General features: G+C 43.6%; 1 protein-coding gene across 7 annotated transcripts in view; it reads left to right on the forward strand.

The window, feature by feature from the left end:
• Positions 1-19,859, forward strand: part of LPGAT1 (lysophosphatidylglycerol acyltransferase 1) — a 234,646-nt gene that overhangs the window by 154,188 nt on the left and 60,599 nt on the right. For 3 of the 7 annotated variants that reach the window (XM_075064342.1, XM_075064346.1, XM_075064344.1), the window contains one exon: positions 1,256-5,654. The exons of 2 other annotated variants lie outside the window; for them this stretch is intronic. In XM_075064342.1, the coding sequence (XP_074920443.1) occupies positions 1,256-1,407 (152 nt within the window). In that variant the 3' untranslated portion in view covers positions 1,408-5,654. Of the gene's footprint in view, positions 1-1,255; positions 5,655-13,798; positions 14,548-16,839; positions 17,215-19,859 lie in introns of those variants that run through there. 2 more of the 7 variants (XR_012655619.1, XM_075064341.1) reach the window with 2 other exon arrangements.

Consider the following 19,859-nt stretch of genomic DNA (forward strand, 5'->3'; position numbering starts at 1 on the left):
GTAAAATCTAATGTGAAAAGGTTAAGTTGTACTGGTACGACTTTCCTCTGACATCCATCCACTTCTTTTAGACAAAACTTAGTGGTGCTCCCATAATGCCCCATGCAAGCTCTTCTAATTCCTAGTATCCTGAGGGGTTTTTTTAATACCAGTTTTGCACATGAAAAATGGAAAAAACTAATTCACAGCTGCCAGGTTTTATGCAGCTCTGACATTTTATGCAAATTATTTCATGTAGGAACTTGCATATTTGCAAATACTTTGCATATGACTATAAAGTTCAGTTTAGGGTCAACTTTATCCTGCCCCAAGTTGTGGCAGGGGTAGGACACAGAGCTGTGCTAAACTTGGCAGTTATAAGGCTTTAGGCATGCATAGGGTGGGCAAGTGGGAATGGAGTCTAGGGGTTCTGGGATAGGCTGCAGTCAACTGTTTAGGATTGCTGGGTTATAGATTGGTGTGGGGGTGTCTGGGGTAGATGGACAGATGCTGTCTGGGGGAGAGAGAGATCTGGCTAGGGTCTTACTGGGAGGCATGGGGTCTGAGGTGTCTTGGAGTGTCTGATTGGAAGAACCTGAGGGTAGTACTGAGTCCTCTCATCTTCTGTCCTATTGGTCAGCCAACACCTGCTGCTATTTGGTCCCTACTACTCAAAGCCAGCATTGGGAGTAGCCGGAGGAAAGACTAGCCGGCCACTTGCTGGCCTGAATGCAGGCTCCATAGCAGCCTCTAGTGGCCATAGGCATGTTTGCAACTCTCGCTTGCAGCACAAGTCCAACTCAGTGAGTGAGATTCTGGCAGAGATGTGGGCAGACACAGGATTGCCAAATGCAGGATTGTCACGTGAGATGACACTTGGCGGCCACACTGGCTGGAGAATGTTCACACTGAGTGAAACTAAAGCAAAGACTTAAATTCAAAGACTTAAAGAGATGTGTTTTGAGATAATGATCATTTTGGGAGGGAAAGCATTTTGACAAATAACAGCTAGAAAAATCCATGTTGGGCCACCTAATTGTACTTGGTTTTTACCAGTATGGAAGGAACACTGATTAAACTTTTCCTCCTCTGTAGAGACAGAAATTGTACTGTAGGAAATTATATTCTGAAAAATTACCACCCTAAAGCAGACAGCCAATGGATTCCTTGTAACCACCATCCTTGTCAGCATAGTCAGTGCTGCTAAAGAATACTGCACTCCGAAACTATAGCTCTTATTGCAGAAGGATTAACAATGCTGTTTCTTGTCTTCTAGGAGCATTTCCTCCTCTTCAGGGTCAAGCAAAGGCTATTTCCCGAGAGATGACCCTCAGCAACTTGTGGCTAATTGTCATACAGTCCCTTGCATTTTTGTCAGGCATTATGTGGTACTGCATCCTTCAGTATTTTTATCATTGCCTATTTTAGAAGTTGAAAGGGACCTGAGGACTCTTGGAGAAGCCAGGCTCTTGCAAATCTGCATCATGTTTATATGTGCAAATGTGAATATACAAGAGTAAAGGAAAATGCTGGATGGATTTTTACCCCTCTTAGGGGAGATTTTAAACCCCACTGAAAGTGAGGATCAGTAATATCGTGACCTGATGATATATTTTAAGAACTGTCCGTATTTTTAAAAGGTGTATACCCCCCACACTCTGAAGCAAATTCAGCATTTGGACAGGAGGTTCAATTGTACAACGACCATAGAAGAAAGTCTGCAACAAGAAAGTTCTAATGCCACAGGTATTTCTCAGCATTGTAGTTCAAGCTCAGAAAATTGAGCAACTTTGTTTCTCCAGTAGTCTGTACTACAAGTTGTGTGGTTAGAGATCCTTCATTTGCAAAAACTCAAGTTTTACTGCTGGGATCAGTTAAACATATTCTGCAGAGCTGGTTATGGTATCTTAACTGCTCCTTGATCAGCCATCGTTGTATTAGACACACCATTCCTAAGGACAACACCCATGTGAGAGCCAGTGTCAGCAATGTTTTTTGGGGAGAAAACAGTGCTCAGAAAGGTGTTTCAGTATCATAATGTGTTTAAAAATGATGTGTACCTGATAAATCAGCCCATTACCATTGAACATCTGCCATGTTCCAGTGTATTCCTTCTTGTGAGGGAACTTCAGAAAGTCACATTACTTGATTAGTTCCCTTTTGTGTTTAAAATGTGTTCCATACATTGATGATTGTCTTTTTGCAAAATGCACTTTTAAAGATGAGAATACAGTGAAGGAAAGGTGTATATAGCTTAGGGAAAAATGGAAGCTTTATCTATAGCAACTTGGAATTTTAAGAGGCATTAACTGTCCTGGTGCCCTTTTGTGTTGGATACCAAACTTTAGCCAATGTGACAGTTTTATAGCTTACAAAGACCTTTTTTTCCATTTGTTGCAACAGCACTAAATACATTTGTGGCAGGGTCTAAGCAAATTATTGCCAAATCCTCAACATTTTGTTTAAGAAGAATATTAGGAAGCTAGTGTCTTTTAAAAAGGTGGGTGTAAGTGCTGGCCTTAAGCTATAGGAAAATGTTCAACCTACGTGTTTTTTAAAAAAAATAAAATTAGTAACTATACAGAGGGCAGTATTATCCTGCCACCACACTGAAAGAGTCAGTCTCACTAAAAGAGGAATTAAGAGGCAGCCTGGCACAAAACAGATTTTCCGATGTCTGGCTTACAAATCATTTGATGGGAAGTCAGCGCTGTGGGTTCTCACTTCTGGCAGATTTAGTTGGCATCATCTTCATGTGATTACAGAGGTAAAAAGAACTATTCCTAGAATACCATTACTCTTTGAGTATAGACCATGTAGTCAGAACTTAGTTACCATGGTATATTATCTTTCATGGCTGGTATCTTCACTGAGAGCAAAGTAAGCCAACAGTAGTTGTCTATGTTGAGTTAGTGGTATAGATTCCCTGTTTTTCCTTAAGCTCATGAGAACCAGTTTTTGATTAGTGTACAGAATAAAAATATAAAACACAGCGTCATATTTTTCCTTTTGCTTGGGTGGGAAACAAACCAAAAAAGGGAAAGATGTGAATTTTCCCTGATTTAGTGGGGAAAAAGTGGCCTAGTTAAATATGCCAAAAAATACAATGACTTCATCATAAGGTAACTCAGTGTGGCTGATAACAAAATGATGCATTATAGAAGATCAACTGAAATACCTCATTGACTATTATGATACCGCTACAGGTGAAATGCAGAAGACAGTTAATGTTTAGCTTAGTGTTCAATGTAAGCTGCCGTTTTCAAACTCAACTTCTTGATAACTAACACCCACATGCCCCCTACACACTGAGCTGAATTGCAGCATAAGAATGAAATCAAACAAAATACTGCAAAGGCCAGTTTGGAACATGAGAATTTTCCTTTACGTTTTAATCCGTTCTTGTTAAACTATAGCTGAAGTAAGCAATGTATTTCATCTGCCAGATTTCAGGAGGGCGTACGGGAAGTTCAGTGCCAACCATCATAAGTGTGGCTGTAGATAGCAGGCCAGGTCTGAACAAGAGTGTACTGGAAATGATCTGCAGAGTTCAAGTGGCAGACTGTTTTTATTGGTCTTACTAACATATGATTTGGTTGGAACTACGTTGTTGTTGTTACCCACATTCCAACAAGTTATTTTGTTTTGACTTGGGAATGAAGGGGTTGATATTAAAAGGGAAGATTGTGTCTAAGTAAGTTGCACAACAGTAGCATGCATCAGACTACTGTTCGTTATAAACTTGATACTGCCTGCAAAGAGTATATTGCTTTTCTAATGCAGTATGGTGTTTCCAGTGGCCTAGGGTGACACACTAAGTACTCACGTCCTGCCTAATGAAATAGTAGGAGTGAGCAATAGAGTGCTGAGATGGGCATATGATTTACCCAGTCCGCTTGGTTATTATTCAACCTGTTCCCTTTTTTTTATATTGCAAAATATTTTTGTTTTAAGGCACTGATTGTAGTTTCTGTGGGGAGATTAAGTCACATTAGATTGGTTCTCTCCTATCTGCACTGGAAGATGTGAAGAGAGTGTGTCGTGTCTTAGTATGGTTGAATTAGGTGACATTGGAAAGACACTGCTGTTAGGAATTCCGAGTAGAAGTACCATCCCATCCTGGACTTAGATGCTAGTTTATGAAGGAGAATAAAACAGGAGTGATAAAAGGATTTTTTTTATTAAGGGAAAAACATATAAAATATAGGTAATATATAGGAAATATGGTAATTAAGTACCCTGCTGGTCTAGACTGTTTGGAGATTAGCGGGCTGTCTTGTAAAATATGCAACTCAGTTGAGTGATAGTTCAGTTACCTGCACCTGACTAGTGATCATAGCTGTAGTGGACACTTTGCTGCAAGCCACCCAGGGATTTTCTGTTCAGAACAGTTTTCTCTGGAGGGAAAAATGCATCTAGTAGAAAATTAATTTAATGGCAAAAGTGACTTGCCAAGTTGCAGTATAATAATACAACTTTGAATTGATAGTTTAAGGAGCAGTGCTGTGGCGGAATATATAAAACAATGCAGGGTGAAAATATCTGTAGGAAATTTAATTATACAGATTGTGAACTGTTAATTTCTCTACTTTGGAATATGAGGGGAGAACTTAAGAGAATTTTTAAAAAATTGCAAATGTTGGTTCCATGTTTTAGATCGTACATCTTTTAAAATGGTTTAATAACCACTTTGTGAACAAACAATATAGCCTTAGTAGTTCAGAGTAGCTGCTTTTTGGATCCCATAAATGATTAACGTTGCACCATTCACAAATTATGGAACCACTGTTGAGTTTTTCCCTTTTGTGACAATCCTTTCCTTACAGGTCCTCTTGTAACTTACAAACCATTCTACCAACTATTTCAGTCATGATTTCTCTTGAAAGAGGTTTAAGTTGCTTTAGACATATTTAAAAGCCAGGCTTTTATTTGCGTTTCTCAGTTGGAAAAAATGTATCTTTCTAGAAGTCATCAGAAATAAGGTGCAACTTACTGCATCTAAAACATAACTACTGTTGTGGTGGTATTCATTAGTCACCTGTTTCACAAAAAGATGAAGCTAACTGTCTTTTTCTTTTTCTTTTTTTTCCCCCTCATTGCCACAAGTGCTGTGAATCTTTACATCTGTTTGTAGAAAACAATAAAAATACCGAATACTGTGTGTGGCAGGTATTAAACTGGTCCACTTTACCTTGGCATAAAATTTAGCTTGGGACCAAAGCTACTTAAATCTGGGATTTCCAAATTGCAAAACTGTTTGGGAGTTGAGGTTTGGGGTTTGTTTTTTTGGTAGTTGGCCTGAACTACTTTGTGCCGATCTAACAGAATTAAATGGAATAAAGTAACTGTACAAATGAAGGTACTGTACTGTTTGGAAATAATGCAGCCATATGAAAGAAAATGTTGTATTTTGCAAAATTGCATGTGTTAATTTTTACATTTAATTGTTTTTAAAACAGTTGGAAGAGCAAAATTAAAAAAGAAAAACCATCTGTACTTGAGTTGCAAGGTCTGCATACATTATGAACATTTCTGAATTGTTTTATTTTTGTTGTGTACAACTGTAGGCTACATGGCTGTGATACAGAGGAAAATCTTTAAAAGTAAAGAGTCTATGCATTTTACAGTTAAACTTTTTATTTTACCATTGGGTAATAAAACAATTATACATTGAACAGCTGTTGTTACAGTGAGTTGATTTCCTCTAAACTTATTACAAAAGGGTGTTTATTTTGTACAATGAAATTGTTTTCTTGATGCCATATTGTTAATGTTAGTCTCTCTGAATTTTCCCTCTTCCTGTTGTGTATCTGCATTTTGTTGTGTATGGTCAGAATGAATGCAAAAACTTGTAGTTAGTTACTAAAAGTGATTTTGCAAAGGGCTGGTCACACTCAGATTTATTTTACTTATTTCTTCCTTGGATATTTTTATCCAATCTTTTCAACAACCAAGACATTTTTCAGTAATTTAGATACAGGTACCAAAAGAGATTTTTCTTTACAGAGACTAACAGGTGCCACTTTTTGTTTGTGTGACAAAATAAAGTTGCTTTTTCAAGATTCCATGTGCTTTTAATTCTTCTTAGTTGATATATTTTTGTCTGAAGTGGGAGGGTAAGTTTTTTTGTTGTTGTTGTTGTTTGTTGTTTGTTTGTTTTTGGTTTTTTTTTTTTATATTAAATGTCCACTATGTTTTACCATGGAAACATCAAGTAGCAAAAATGTGTTTCTGCTCACAGTGCAGCTTGGGTTTTAGTTAGTGCATATATGTTATTACTGTATTTCAGTATTAATTTAAAATTAGATAGCTGCTGTTTCTGGAAACTTGTCTTTCTGTGTCAGAAGCTAATTTTTTGAACTAACAAAAGAAGAAGGTGAAGAGAGGAAAAACAATTTCTGCAAGTCCTTTCTCCAGCAAAACTTTCTTTTCATTCATTGGAAGCTTTGTTGGAGTAAGGACTGCAGAATTTGGCCCAAAGATTCTAGAGCCAGGCCATGCATTTTTCTACATCTAAAATCCTCCTTGAAATTGATGGAAGTTCAGAGCATGTAAAGAATACAGAATCTGGGCCATACATAAGCCATGGGCTGCCTTCAAGCTAGAAAGATGGGAATTCAATTTTTTCCTAGAAAGTGTTGCCATCTTGTATGTTTTTGATGTGTGAAGCGCTCTAATTTTAAACAGCTATGCAAAGCAGTATACACAGCACCATACATTCCATGGCCCTGGACTATATCTCTTAACAGTAGCACTTACACAGGCCTAGTCTACACTGGCAGGGATCAATCTAAGTTAAGCAACTTCAGCTACATGAATAATGTAGCTGAAGTCGACATAGCTAGATTGATTTACCGTGGTGTCCTCACCACGGTGAGTCTACTGTTGCCGTTCCCCCATCGACTCTGCCTGCGCCTCTTGCGGCAGTGGAGTACAGGAGTCAACGGGAGAGTGCTCGGGGATCGATTTATCGCGTCTAGACTAGGTAACAGAAAAGTAGAACTCTTTGGAGTACACTGAGGCATCTTTCCCAATCTGTAGAACAGTGCAATGTTTGTAGTTACGTCTACCTCTTCATTTCCCTTCTGGGTTTTGTTTGTGTTGTTTTTTTCTGTAATCAGTGAATAGTGTATAGAAAAAAGGAGGAGAGGGGAAATGTGAAAGCTGAATTTAAAGCACTACGAGATCCAGTGCTGACCAGCCCTGTTCTCATGTGTTGAAAAAAGCCATGGTTTTTAATTCCTGCTTAATATGAAAATGTTTGGGGGTTTTTAAAAAAAATTCCTGCTGGAAAAAATGTATTTTTAAAAGGAAAAAAATCTCTCTTTGGTTATGAGAATGTCAGCTGTATAAGCAGGTGTGACCATATCATAACATACTGATCAGATACAAATCAATAAATTTGTACCTCTCAGGACTCTGATAATCTTGTTCTTTACCAGAAAAGCAATCTAGTAATTTGTCTGGTGGATTCCTGGCTCAGCAAACACCAAGAATTTGAGCTGAGGCAGCAAACAACAAAGATGGCGCGCGCACACACACACACACACACACACACACACACACACACACACACACACACACACACACACACACACACACACGCGCTCTGACTCAAAAACAGTCCTTTCTGAGGCTGGTTCAGTGGTAATACTAGGATGCAAGAGAGACGAGATTCAATTTGCAGTCTCAAGTTTGTTTCTTTCTCTCACTCCCTGGTTCTTTTCATCCCCTACCCCAAGCTGATAAGGGTTCAGAATGCTGTAAATATAGTGCATTTAACCTATCTAGAGGAGAGACAAAGTCAGTGCCCAGCAATGCATTTCTCAACTGCTACCTCTCCATCTCATGGAGTGTAGGTTTCTTTTTAAGGGAGTCATGGCTTCATGTCTATCTTTATAAGCATCGTGGCCACAATGTTGGGACCATGAGTTGGAGGTAAAACATAACTGTAAGAGCCTGACAAACTCTGAGAGCCTGTAACGGGGTCCACTCCAGTGCCTCCTCATGCTCAATATGGGAATTAACTTTGGTAGCCAGTGTGCCTTGCTCTGGTGGTGCTCTGCCCATCATCTCTTCTGTTCCTGGAACCATGTCCCTCCAAGGACTGCGACATCCTCTTCATAACACTGCTCCCCAGCTTTGTTGCACTCTGAGTGCTCCCCCCATTTTGGGGGAATGTTCTACAGTCCGACGGTTCAGCCACTTCCCTCAGTGGCGACGGAGGGAGAGAGACCTGGGCCTGCACAGGGACCCTGTAGATGGCCACCACTTGCTGCTTCCCCTCCGACTCCTTAGTAGATCTCCCTGGGCCAATTCCCTGTGGCCCCAGCACCCTCTTTGCCCTTTCCTCAGGGCCTCAGCCTTTAGATCCCTGGGTCTCTGCCTGCAGCACTGTTCAGTCCATGGTGCTTGCTGCTTTCAGCCTGCAAGGTAGCTGGTGATCCTCCCTCGAGCCCTTTTTTTATATGGGCCACCCCCGCCCTGATTGGCTGCTGCTCACAGCCCCTCTCTGGATGCCTCCTGAGCAGACTCCCAAGGGCTCTATTAACCCCTTAGAGCCCAGTGTGGGGCAGGCGCCCCATCACAGAGCCCAATTGTAGGGAAAATGTGTGACCCTGAAAAGGTCAGCATGGCTTCAACCATTGCGCGTTCAAAGGAGAGAACATGCTACTCATTGTTCCTGGGAAGGGGCCCTGTTACTAGTATCCCTGTGTAGATGCACCCCTTAGGAGACTTCAGCCCCAGCCATGCATAAATTGACAACTGGATCCATTTTGGTTCTTCATGCCTTTCTGTTTTATCTCTGTTTTCATGCATAGCTACCTAGCTGATGTGATTGTTCTGCCCATGAGAGTGGGGCTGTGATGTTCCATGGAACCTCAAAGATAACTGGTTCTAATATCTTAAGAGGTGGCTAGAAAATGCTTATTTACTAACATTCTTAAACATTTTTCATAACTGAAATTTTGAAACATTCCTTGGAAATACCTGTCAGTTTAAATATTGGAGAGACAAGGTGGGTGAGGTAATATCTTCAGTGGACCAATTTTTGTTGGCGAGAGAGACAAGCTTTTGAGCTTACACAGAGCTCTTCTTCAGGACTGGGATGGGAAATGTACTCAGGATGTCACATCTTAATACAAGTGGAACAGATTGTTTTGCATAAGTAAACACATTTCAAGGGACCATTCAAGGTGAAGTGCCTTGTTAACACCTTGTGTGGGGAAGGAAGGGGGAGAAGGCAGATGTGGGGGGGGGGGTTGTTAGTGGGTTATAGATTGTTATAATAAGCCATAAATCCAATCCATGATTTTTAGTGTCTAGCAAAGCTCTCAGGCTCGTCTTTTGAAGGTGTTGTGCAGTTTTCCTTTTAGGATGAGGACTGAGAGGTCAGATATGGAGTGATCACTTTGTGAAAAGTGTTCACCCACAGGTGATGTGGTGTTTTTGTCTTTTATCATTTTCCTGTGTGAATTAATTCAGTAATATAGTGATGTTCTCATTTCACCCACATAGTTATTGGAGCATTTAGTGCACTGGATGAAGTACACCACATGCTGTGATAGGCATGTGTAGGACCCATGCATATTATTGAATATTAAACATTTTTAAATTGGCAGGAACAGCCATCTTTCACCCAAGAGTATTGAAAGAACTGGCAGAGGTGCTCACTGAACCATTAACATTGATTTTTTTAATAAGTTTTGGAATATTAGGGAAATTTGAAAGGACTGGAAAAAAGTTAATATTGTGCCAGTATTTAAAAAGAGTAAATGGGACGACTCAATAACTATACACCAGTTAGCCTAAGCAATCAGTAAATAATTAAAAGATGGTAGCATAATTAAGGCCAACCAACATAGTGTTATGTGGAAAAAAAAAGTCTTGTCAAACCAGCTTGATACTGTGTTTTGATGGGATTACAAGTTTGGCTGACAAAGGTAACTATGTTGATGACGATAATATGCCTAGGCTTCTGTACGCATTTGCCTTATTCCTATATGGTCTGATTTGCTGTTCTTTTTTTTAAAAGAAGCACTATACAAAAATCAGTGTAGCACATATGAAATGGATTAAAAACTGGTTAACTGATAAATCTCAAACTAATTTTAAACAAAGAATCATCATCTTGTGGGGTACTTCTATGGATCTGTTCTAAGCCCGGTGCTATTCAATATCATTAGCAATTATCTGGAAGAAAATATAAAATCACTGTTGGTAAAATTTGCAGATGACGCACACAATTGGTACAGGGTAAATGATGGGGACAGGTCAGTTATCTAGACCAGCCTGGCTCACTTGTTAAGATGGACTCATTTGCACAACATAATTCAGTCAAATACAAGCTCCTCCATCTAGGAACACAGAATTCAGGTCACGGTTAAAAAACGGGGGACTACATTTACAAGCAGTTACTCTGAAAAGGACTTAGGGGTCATGGTAGGTAATCTGTTGAACATGAGCTCCCAGGGCAGTGCAGTAGCTAAGTGAGAACCTGATCCTTGAATGCATACAAGGGTATAACAAGTAGGGGTAGGGAGGAGATATTAACAAAGCCTTTACTGTGGTACTGTCTCCAGTTGTGTGATCCTCGCTTCAAAAAGGATGTTGACTAATTGGAAAGGGATCAGTAAAAAGACTCTCACAAGAATAATTCCAGATCGCCAAAACCTGCCTTACAGTGAGAGTAAAATCTCAATCAGTTTAGTTTCTCCAAGAGAAGGTGAAGAGGTGACATGACCACAGGCTACATAGAGAAGAGATTGCTGATAGTAGACTGCTTTGTAATCTAGCGGGCAATGGCATAACTAGATTCAATGGTTGGCAGCTGAACCTAGACAAATTGTGTAGAAATAACGCACACTTTTAACAATGAGGGCAATTAACCCTTCGGCTGCCATTTCATTGTTACTTCCCAGCAGCAAGTTCAGTCAACTGACATTATTTTCCGTTCCATGCACATGTGCTCCTTTGTGTTGAGGGGGTGACAAATATACAAAGGTGGAGCCCAAATGGCATCATCCTTCCCCCAGATCTTGCAAATGCTGCTTTTTGAGAGTGAGGGCTGCAGAGTGACTGCTCTACATACCACCATCTCCTCCAAATTTGCTGATGGGGGTGTGGCTAGTCAACAACCACTCAGTGATAAGAGCCCAAAGTGTAGCAGACCTGCCCCTCTGCATGCAATTGGGGGGTTATGCCCCTGGCTCTTGTGTGAGAAGGACCCTCCCCTCTGGATGGGGTGATAGCTCACCTGCAGCCCCCCTGGCCAGTTCAGAACCTCCTTCTCCGCTGATGCACCTTCACTTGGGGACAGCAGGGCTTGGATATCCAGACCATCTCATAACCCTACTCTGAGGCTGGTTAAAGCACTTGAGCCTTGAATATGCTAAGTCTGCACTGCTGCCACCACTGGTGAAGCTACAATGATAGTAAATCATGGATCTTAAATTTTGTCAGGTTAGGCCTGACCCTCCAGAGCTCAGAGCTGAACCTCATGGAGCTTCCTAAGGGAACTGTCATAAACAGATGGTTAAGGGTTAATGTCTCTTCTACCTGTAAAGGGTTAAGAAGCGCACTACTCTGACACCTGACCAAGGACCATAGGGGGACAAGATACTTTCAAATCTGGTGGAAGGAGTCTTTGTTTGTGCTTTTTGTTTGTTCATTGTTCGCTCTTGGAACTAAGAGGGACCAGACGTACATCCAGGCTCCAAATCTTTCTGAATCAGTCTTCATGTGTCAAATTGTAAGTAATAGCTAGGCAAGGCGGATTAGTCTTATGTTTGTTTCTCGACTTGTGAAGTTTTTTTGCTGGAAGGATTTTACCTCTGCTGTAACTTTGATTCTAAGGCTAGCGGGGGGGGGATCCCTCTAGTCTATATGAATCTCAGTACCCTGTAAAGCATTTCCATCCTGATTTTATAGAGATAATTTTACTTTTTTCTTTAATTAAAAGCTTTCTTTTAAGAATCTGATTGATTTCCTGTTTAAGATCCAAGGGATGGTCTGACTCACAGGGATTGGTGGGGGAAAGGAGGGGGGATGGTTAATTCCTCCTTGTTTTAAGATCCAAGCGGGTTGTTTGGATCTGTGTTCCCCAGGGAAGGGTTTGGGGGAACAGAAAGTGTGCCAGACACTAAATTCTGGCTGGTGGCAGCGTTACCAGATCTAAGCTAGGAATTAAGCTTAGAAGTGTTCATGTAGGTCCCCACTTTTGTACTCTAAAGTTCAAAGTGGGGAAAGAACCTTGACAGGAACGTTTTCAATGCAGTCCAAGGTGTGATTGCAGCATGGATAGACACATCCGTGCTAGCTTTATCTGCCCTAGCATGGCTAAAGTAGCAGTGTAGACATGGCAGCACAGACTTCAGTATGGACTGTACAATCAGTCTGGGGACATAACGTGCATTGATAGCCCACCCTGAATCCCATAGTGCTGCAGCTACGCTGCTAATTTTAGCTATGTTAGTGCAGGTGAAGCTAGCTTGGGTCTCATGCTGCAGTCACACCTCAGACTGTAGTGCAGACATACCTTAGCGGTAAGTCAACACTGCAGTTGGGCGCGAGCTTCCCAGCCCAGGTAGACACACTTGTTGCGTTAGCACACTAAAAACAGCACTGTGGACATTGTGTCTTGGGTAGCAGCTCAGGCTGTCAAGCCCACCTGACCGCTCCCCCTTCCCCCCCAACGACAGGTCTAAAGTGGAGGTCGAGTGGGGACTTGGGCTAGGCATCCCAACATCCACACTGTTGTTTTTATCAGGCTAGCTCAAGCTCTGCTAGCACCATTCTGTCTACCCAGGCGATGACTGTTATTTTTGCTGCTGGGTGCTCCTCTCCACCCCTTACCTCCCATGAGTGGCCCGCAGAGCCTCCGGGGAAGAGGTTGAGTGGGGGCAGGTCCTCAGGGCGGACCGCAGGCAGAACAGGAGGCGGGGCCATGGTCTGGGCATGCAGGGCCCACAAAAAATTAATCCAGTCCTGTGGGTGCTGAGCACCTCCTGTTTTTTTTGTCAGTGGGTGCTTGAGCACCAGGGCACCTATGTAATCTGCGCCTATGCTCCCAGCTGCAGTGTAGACTTACCATAAATGGCACATTCCCTCCCAGGAGAAAGCAGACAGTCTGGGCCACTGCTGGTGATAAACAAAAAACTAATTAGCAGCTGAGTGGGAGAGCAAATGAGGCACAGCTGGAGACTGTCACAACTGTTTAAAGGAAAATTCTAATAGTTACTTGACAAAACATGCAGTAAATGATTTACCATATTCATAGCAAAACTAATGTTAGATTAAGAAGAAGCATTTTCTAATAGAACTTGACTCAGCTTCTCTTACTGATTCAAATGTGGAGCACAGCTTTCTTGTCACAAACTCCTGTATTTCGATGGGAGTTTCTTGTCTCTAGCTATTCTTGTTATATTAATTTAAAAGGCATTGGTATGTTCTCACCATTATTGTAAAGGAAGAGATTGTAAAAACGTAAATTGCAGTTTTCATTTTTCACTAGCATGTTTTTCAGACTGCCAACCAAAACACTGCTTAGGCAGGGGTGTTCCTAGGTTACAAACGGTTGTTACGGTATCTGGAGCCAAGACAGAAAAGCCCTCCAGTAAGTGTGATTATGGTGAAAAAAGGGCCTACCTAACATGTAATTTAACACGGAGTCCTCATATTTTTGAGTCAAATCTGCTTCCTTCTGTGACAAAAACAAGTTATTTAATTTTGTTAGCACTGCCAATTCGATACAATTGTGGGATTGTGACCACAATTGTGGGATTGTGACCACAATTCTATTTTTTCTTGTGCATTGCAGACAGCAGTCAGCAAAGTCCTGATGGTGGAATCAGCTTCAGAGGCAGACAGAGATCACCTTGGTTTTCTGAACCAGCTGCAGTTGGAAGAATCTCTTTGACTTGTACACTGAGAATAGTTAATACGAAAGTCCTTCAACAGGGTGTACTGGCCCTGTAAGCTAGAGGGGCCAGAAGACACTGTTCCAGAGAGTTGGGCTGAACAAAGGCCCAGGAAATGGCCTGGTAGCAGGAGAGAGGAAGCTACCCTACAGAATTAAGAGCTGGATAGGGGAAAAAACACCAGGACAGTTCTTTTAAGAGCCCAGGATTAGGAACCCTGTGGTGGATCAGGGCTCCCCTCTCTTCCAGCCAATTGGCAGGAGCTCTCTGGAGGAAAGCAGTGGATAGACTGCCGTCTCCCTCAGCCCAAGAGAGACCCTGAAAGTGAAGGAAGCCAGGTCTAGGGAGCTGAGCTCCAGTCAGAAAGGTCTGGGACTGGAGGCTTCTGGTGGAGCACACTGACAGAGGAAGAGCTCTGGGTGTGGCAGAACTGGAGCGAAGTATGAACTGTTGGAGTAGAATTATGGACTGTATGTTGTGGACCCACTGAGGATTTTTTGGATTGTTTAGTGATTTTAAGGCCTCTGAGGTTTGTATGAACTTATTTGATATTAAGCCACTGGTAGTGGTGCTGTGAGCTACAACCGAGACCCTGGAGTGCTAAGGAGCCCACACAAGGAGTCAAACCACCAGGGTGCCTGCAAAACAAGCCGTGGCCACAAGGGGGACTCAGATAGTGACCACCCTATTACAAAGCCATCTGGGGACAATGAGGGGCCTGCTCAGTAAGAGGCTAGGTTAGAGGTCTCCAAACTTGTGGGGCACGCTCCCCTAGGGAATGTGGAGGAACGTTTTGGGGGGGGAAGGGGGAGCATGGGTCTGCCACCACAGGGGGGTGGAGAGAGAATACCACCCAGCTCCACCCCTGGCCCCGGCCTTGGCCCCCAGCTTCTGGTACACTCCTGGCTGTGCCCCTACCCCCAGCCTTGGCCCCCTTTCCCCATCTGCATCCCTGGAGCCAGAGGCCCACTCCCAGCTCTGGGGTGTGCGTGTGTGTGTGTACAGGGCTAAAGGGGGAGGCACAAGATAAAAAGTTTGGGGACCACTGGGCTCGGGTGCATATCCTGTGGCAGAATAAGGCCCAAAGTATGGAATTTTTAGAGCCCTTTCTTGTTTACAGCCCTAATCTGATTCTTTAGTTTTCTGGAGGCGCTTAGGGCAATGAATTTTTTAACTAAACACACACATGATATACCATCATGTTATTTTGATCTGTTACTCATCCAACTTCAAAATCAGCCTTTTCTTTTGAAGGTTGAATGTATCATACTCTTAATATGAGCGACCTTCAAAATATTTCCCCTTTTGTTTTGTATCTCAGTACCTTCCAAACAGCAGCTTAGAAACGCATTAGAAATCTGAGCGCAGATCAGAAAGGGCAGGACAGCTCAGACAGCTGTTAGAAGCCAGGACATGTAAATTGTATAAATGGGGCAGTGCTTGGCATTACAGAGAGCTATTTTAAACTTCTTAGTCATGGCCATAATGTCACTGGGTAAGAAGGGCGGTGGAGAACTTACACAAAAATAAATCTGGTATTTTGGAACTGTTACTAGCTGCTATACTGCATAAATCATTTGGACTTTCTGAACAGATGAATGGTTAGATGCATACTCCTGCAGGAGGAAGAGTTAAGAGGTTGCACCTTCTGTCATTGGCAAGGTGACTTCCCTACATTTCCAAAAAGGTTTTAAATTTGACCTAGGCCGCCCTCCATTCTACAAGACAGTTATTAGTGAATACCTTAAAGGTAATATACGGGCAAACTAAACCCTGGTTTGTTTGGGTTTTAGCTAAGTGTTTTTTTGAGTTTTGTATTAATTTAAAGGGATAAATTCCATTAGCAGAACTCTAACTTCTAGGATTTAATTTACACTCTAATTCTCATGAGAGGAAGAATGTTGACCAAACTGGAAAGAGTACAGAAAAGAGTTACAAGAATAACGGGGGTCTGGAAAACATCCCTAGTTGGACTAAAGAAGCTCAAATCTATTTAATCAGAGAGCAGGTTTAGAGGTAACTTGATCATGGTCTACAAATACCTACATGGGGACGAGATTTCCTAGCGTAGACAGCTCTTGAACCTAGTAGAAAAAGGCCTAACAAGATCCAATGGTTGGAAGCTGAAGCTAGACAAGTTCAGACTAGAAATAGGACACAGTTTATCTAGGGATGTGATGGTTTCTCCATCACTAGCAGCCTTTACATCAACAATGTCTTTCTAAAAGAGATGCTGTTGCTCAAACATAAATTATGGGTTTGGTGCAGGAATTACTAGGTAATGTTCTATGGCCTGTGTTATGCAGCAAGTTGAATTAGAGTATTATAATGGTCTCTTCTGGCTTTAAAATGTATGAAACTCCTAATTGCTGGGAGTCGTGTGGCTAAAACCCTTCTAAGCTTTGGAAATCTCAACCCAGGTCTCTGCCTCCAGGAGATTACAAGCAAAGGCTCTGTTCCTGCAAACACTTACATGTGTGCTTAACTGCATGCACAGGCCCAATGAAGTTACTCATGTGTAGAGTTAAGTGTGAACATAAGCGTTTGTAAGACCAGGGTCAGATACTGTAAGTAAAACCTGAAACAATAACATTAAGGAAGGCCATCAAGCCACAAGGGGTGGGTTCTATGGTGCAGTACCACAGGAAGAGAGGGCTACATTGTTGGTTAAGGGAGGATTTTTATGAGTTGTACAATCCAGTCATGTCAAGCTGCAGCAGCAGTACGTGAACACTCCTGAGCGGACTGGGTGGGAGGAAAACACTGTAAAGGGGGTTGGAGGCAGGAGGATTTGATGGACAGTGAGGTCCTTGTGTGCACAGGAACAGGCAGCAACCGATTAAAATATTATACAGTCATAAAAATTATTCATTTCATATTGGATGCATTAGACTTTGGGAATAACTCTTAACAATAGATCTGCTCCGTTATGTAAACATAGGAACTGCCGAACTGAATCACACCTGTGGTGGTTCTTGTCCAGCATCCTGTCACTAACAATGGCCTGAACCAGATGCTTCTGAGAAAAGTGCGAGTCGTCCTGAAGTGGGAAACTACACAATAACTTGCTTACAAAGGAAGTTCCTGATCCCCTCTATTAGAGGTTGGTCTTGTGTCCTGACATCTGAGGGTTTTCAGCCCTTGTGTTTTTATTCCTTTTGCTGTAACTAGGAATATTGCCATTATCAATATAAATGTACAGTCTTTTTATGAAACTTACCAAGGTTTTGGCCTCAAGGATACCTTGTGACAATGAGTTCTTGTGCTAGTCATGCCTTACGTTGTTTTTTTTTTTAATTTGCTCAGTTTTAAATGCCCTGCCTTTTCAATTTAATTGGCTGTTTCTTTGTTCTTGTATTATGATACTGGTACAGAGAAAGAGCTCCTGTTTAACCTTTCATTGCTTTACATACCTCTATCATTTCCAGCCTTTCTAGGCTTCCTCTCAACTCAACATTCTTCTTCGAGTGCTTGCTCATATTCATTCCAAGTAGGTGTGCGCGCGCCGCGTGCACGTTCGTCGGAAGAATTTTCCCCTAGCAACACCCGGCGGGTCGGCAGGCGCCCCCTGGCGTGGCGCCTTTGCAGCACCGTATATATGCCCCTGCCGACCCAGCCGACTTCACCAAATGAGTAGGCCTTTAAGCGTAGGTGTGAATGCAGCTCCCTGACAGCTCTAGCGGATCCGACGCCCACGGGGTTTGGGCGGAAGGAGGCTTTGGGCCAAGATCCTGTTTACATGAACTCACTCTACCTGGCCGAGGTATCCACGGAAACCGAGGTACAACCACGCTGCTGGACCTGTCCTAGCCAGTCCGGTTCTCCTGCCGCCACATCAGCCCCCACAGTCTTGAATAGGTCTTCAAGACCCATCGCGCCCTAGGGCACTTCTCCATCCCAGACCATCGTGCACGCTCTTCGGCAAGCCTGAGCATGGTGTACCTGAGGGCTGGCTTGAGTCTCTGGGCGGAGGCTGCGCCGTTCTACCAGCGCTGGACCCTTCCTCCAGTGCGCAGTGCTCTCCTGGAAAGCCACGGAAGCCCGCATAGCCAGGCTACCATACCTATGCGAAGAGCTGTGAGACTACCGGTATACTGCCTCTGCAAGTGTCTAAGTGCACCAAAGGCGTATCACCAACACGTGCTCCCATCCAAGTTGATATTCGGCCCCTATCTAACTGTTGCCAATATTAAACAGCAGGCGCCCGTCCAAGTGCACTACGTCCAGTCACTCTTGGAAAAAGTCTGGTAGCGGATCCCCTAGTGCCATTCTTCGGTCGCATCCAGAGGAGACGCCCCTTCCTCATGGCCAAGCCGCTCTTCTCTCGACACACAGGTGCCACGGAGGTCCTACCGAGTTCCTGCAAGGCTTGTCAAAGAAGACTTCTATCCCCAGGTCTGCCATCCCAGCACCTCAACTCAGGGGTACATCCTGGGACCAAGTTCTATGAGCCCTAAGCCTCATTGCTTTGGTCCCATCATAACACTAATGAGCCCCTCCAATATCCGAACAGGCTTGGCGACCTGCCTCGCGTATGTAGATCTATTGCTGATGGAAGCCTGGCACGTAGCCTGGGGAAGGGTAGAGTTCCACCTTACAACCATCGCCAGGCCAGCCGGAGAACAGGAGTGCTGCAGAAGACATTCAGCTGCGCTCGCGGCGGTTTTGTACGCGCGACAGACACCAACTTACATGGCAAGTCTTGAGCTTCCACAGAAACATAGGGTACTATGAGAGCTGCCGCAGCCTAGCCAACCGCCGCACTCCGCCTATACAACTGCCTCACAATCGGTTCTCCCTCTTCCACTTACCACAGGGAGCTATTATTCCTCCCAGTGTTTTTATCCGCGGTAAGGAACCTCATGCAATGTTCCCGCAGACATGACAGCAGCAACTCACATTCTACTTTGATGGTTCCGCAGAGTACGCTGGCGCATTCGGACTCACTTAAGCGCCACGCAGAGCTGCCACATTGTCGCGAGGAAGAGTGTTAGCGCGGTCATCGGGACAAACTTGTTCTTACATGCCGGGTCTTGACGGACTAGAGAGTAAAGTGTCACAGCCGTTCTGGTCTGAAACTTAGGGCTGCGATGGGAATCACCGGGGTGGCACTTGCGGAGTCATAGAGACGAGTCCTCACCAGGCACTGGAAGCTCAGCTTTGAGAGCTCCTGACCATTGAGCCTTTAAATCTTGGCAGAAGCACAGAGTGACACTGCAACATTCCCACGCAGAGAGCACCAAGCTTCCTCTGGAGGCAGCATGGCCTTCACACGCAGCGCCTAGGTTGTCTGCTATACACAAAACATATTCGCCGCCACTACTCCACCCCAGCAGCAGGAAGGTCGGATTCACAGGGAACGGAGCGAATTCTCTCGAGCGCACATCCGCCTTGGTGCAGCAGTCCAGGGAACGATGCAGCTCTTGGCTTGGCTGTTTACTTCATTCGCAGCAGTCTCCACCCGACCCCACCGCCTAGGTAAGGCTTGGGATCACCTATTTGGAATGAATAGGAGCAAGCACTGAACGAGAAGAAAAGACGGTTACTCCATCTTTTGTAACTGTTGTTCTTCGAGATGGGTTCTCTCATATTCATTCCCACCCACCCGCCCTCCTTCCCCACTGTCGGAGTACCGGCAAAAGGAACTGAGGAGCGGGCCCGAGGGTGCGGCAGGCTGCAAATGATATATACGGTGCCCCTGCCAAAACGGTGGCGCCACCGCCAGGGGGCCGCCTGCCGACTCCGCCGTGGTGTGCTAGGGGAAAATTCTTTCCGACAAAGCGTTGCACCGTGGACGCCACGCCACACTACTTGGAATGAACTATGACAACACGATCTCAAAGAACACATTACATAAGGTGAGAAACCGTCTTGTTCTTAACCTTGTTCACTCTCTTCTTCAGCATCTAATCACTTTCATCACCCACAGCTAGGGTGACCAGATGTTCCATTTAATGGGGA

This window comes from Chelonoidis abingdonii, chromosome 3 (genome assembly GCF_003597395.2).
Source record: "Chelonoidis abingdonii isolate Lonesome George chromosome 3, CheloAbing_2.0, whole genome shotgun sequence".
NCBI classification, from domain to species: Eukaryota; Metazoa; Chordata; order Testudines; family Testudinidae; genus Chelonoidis; species Chelonoidis abingdonii.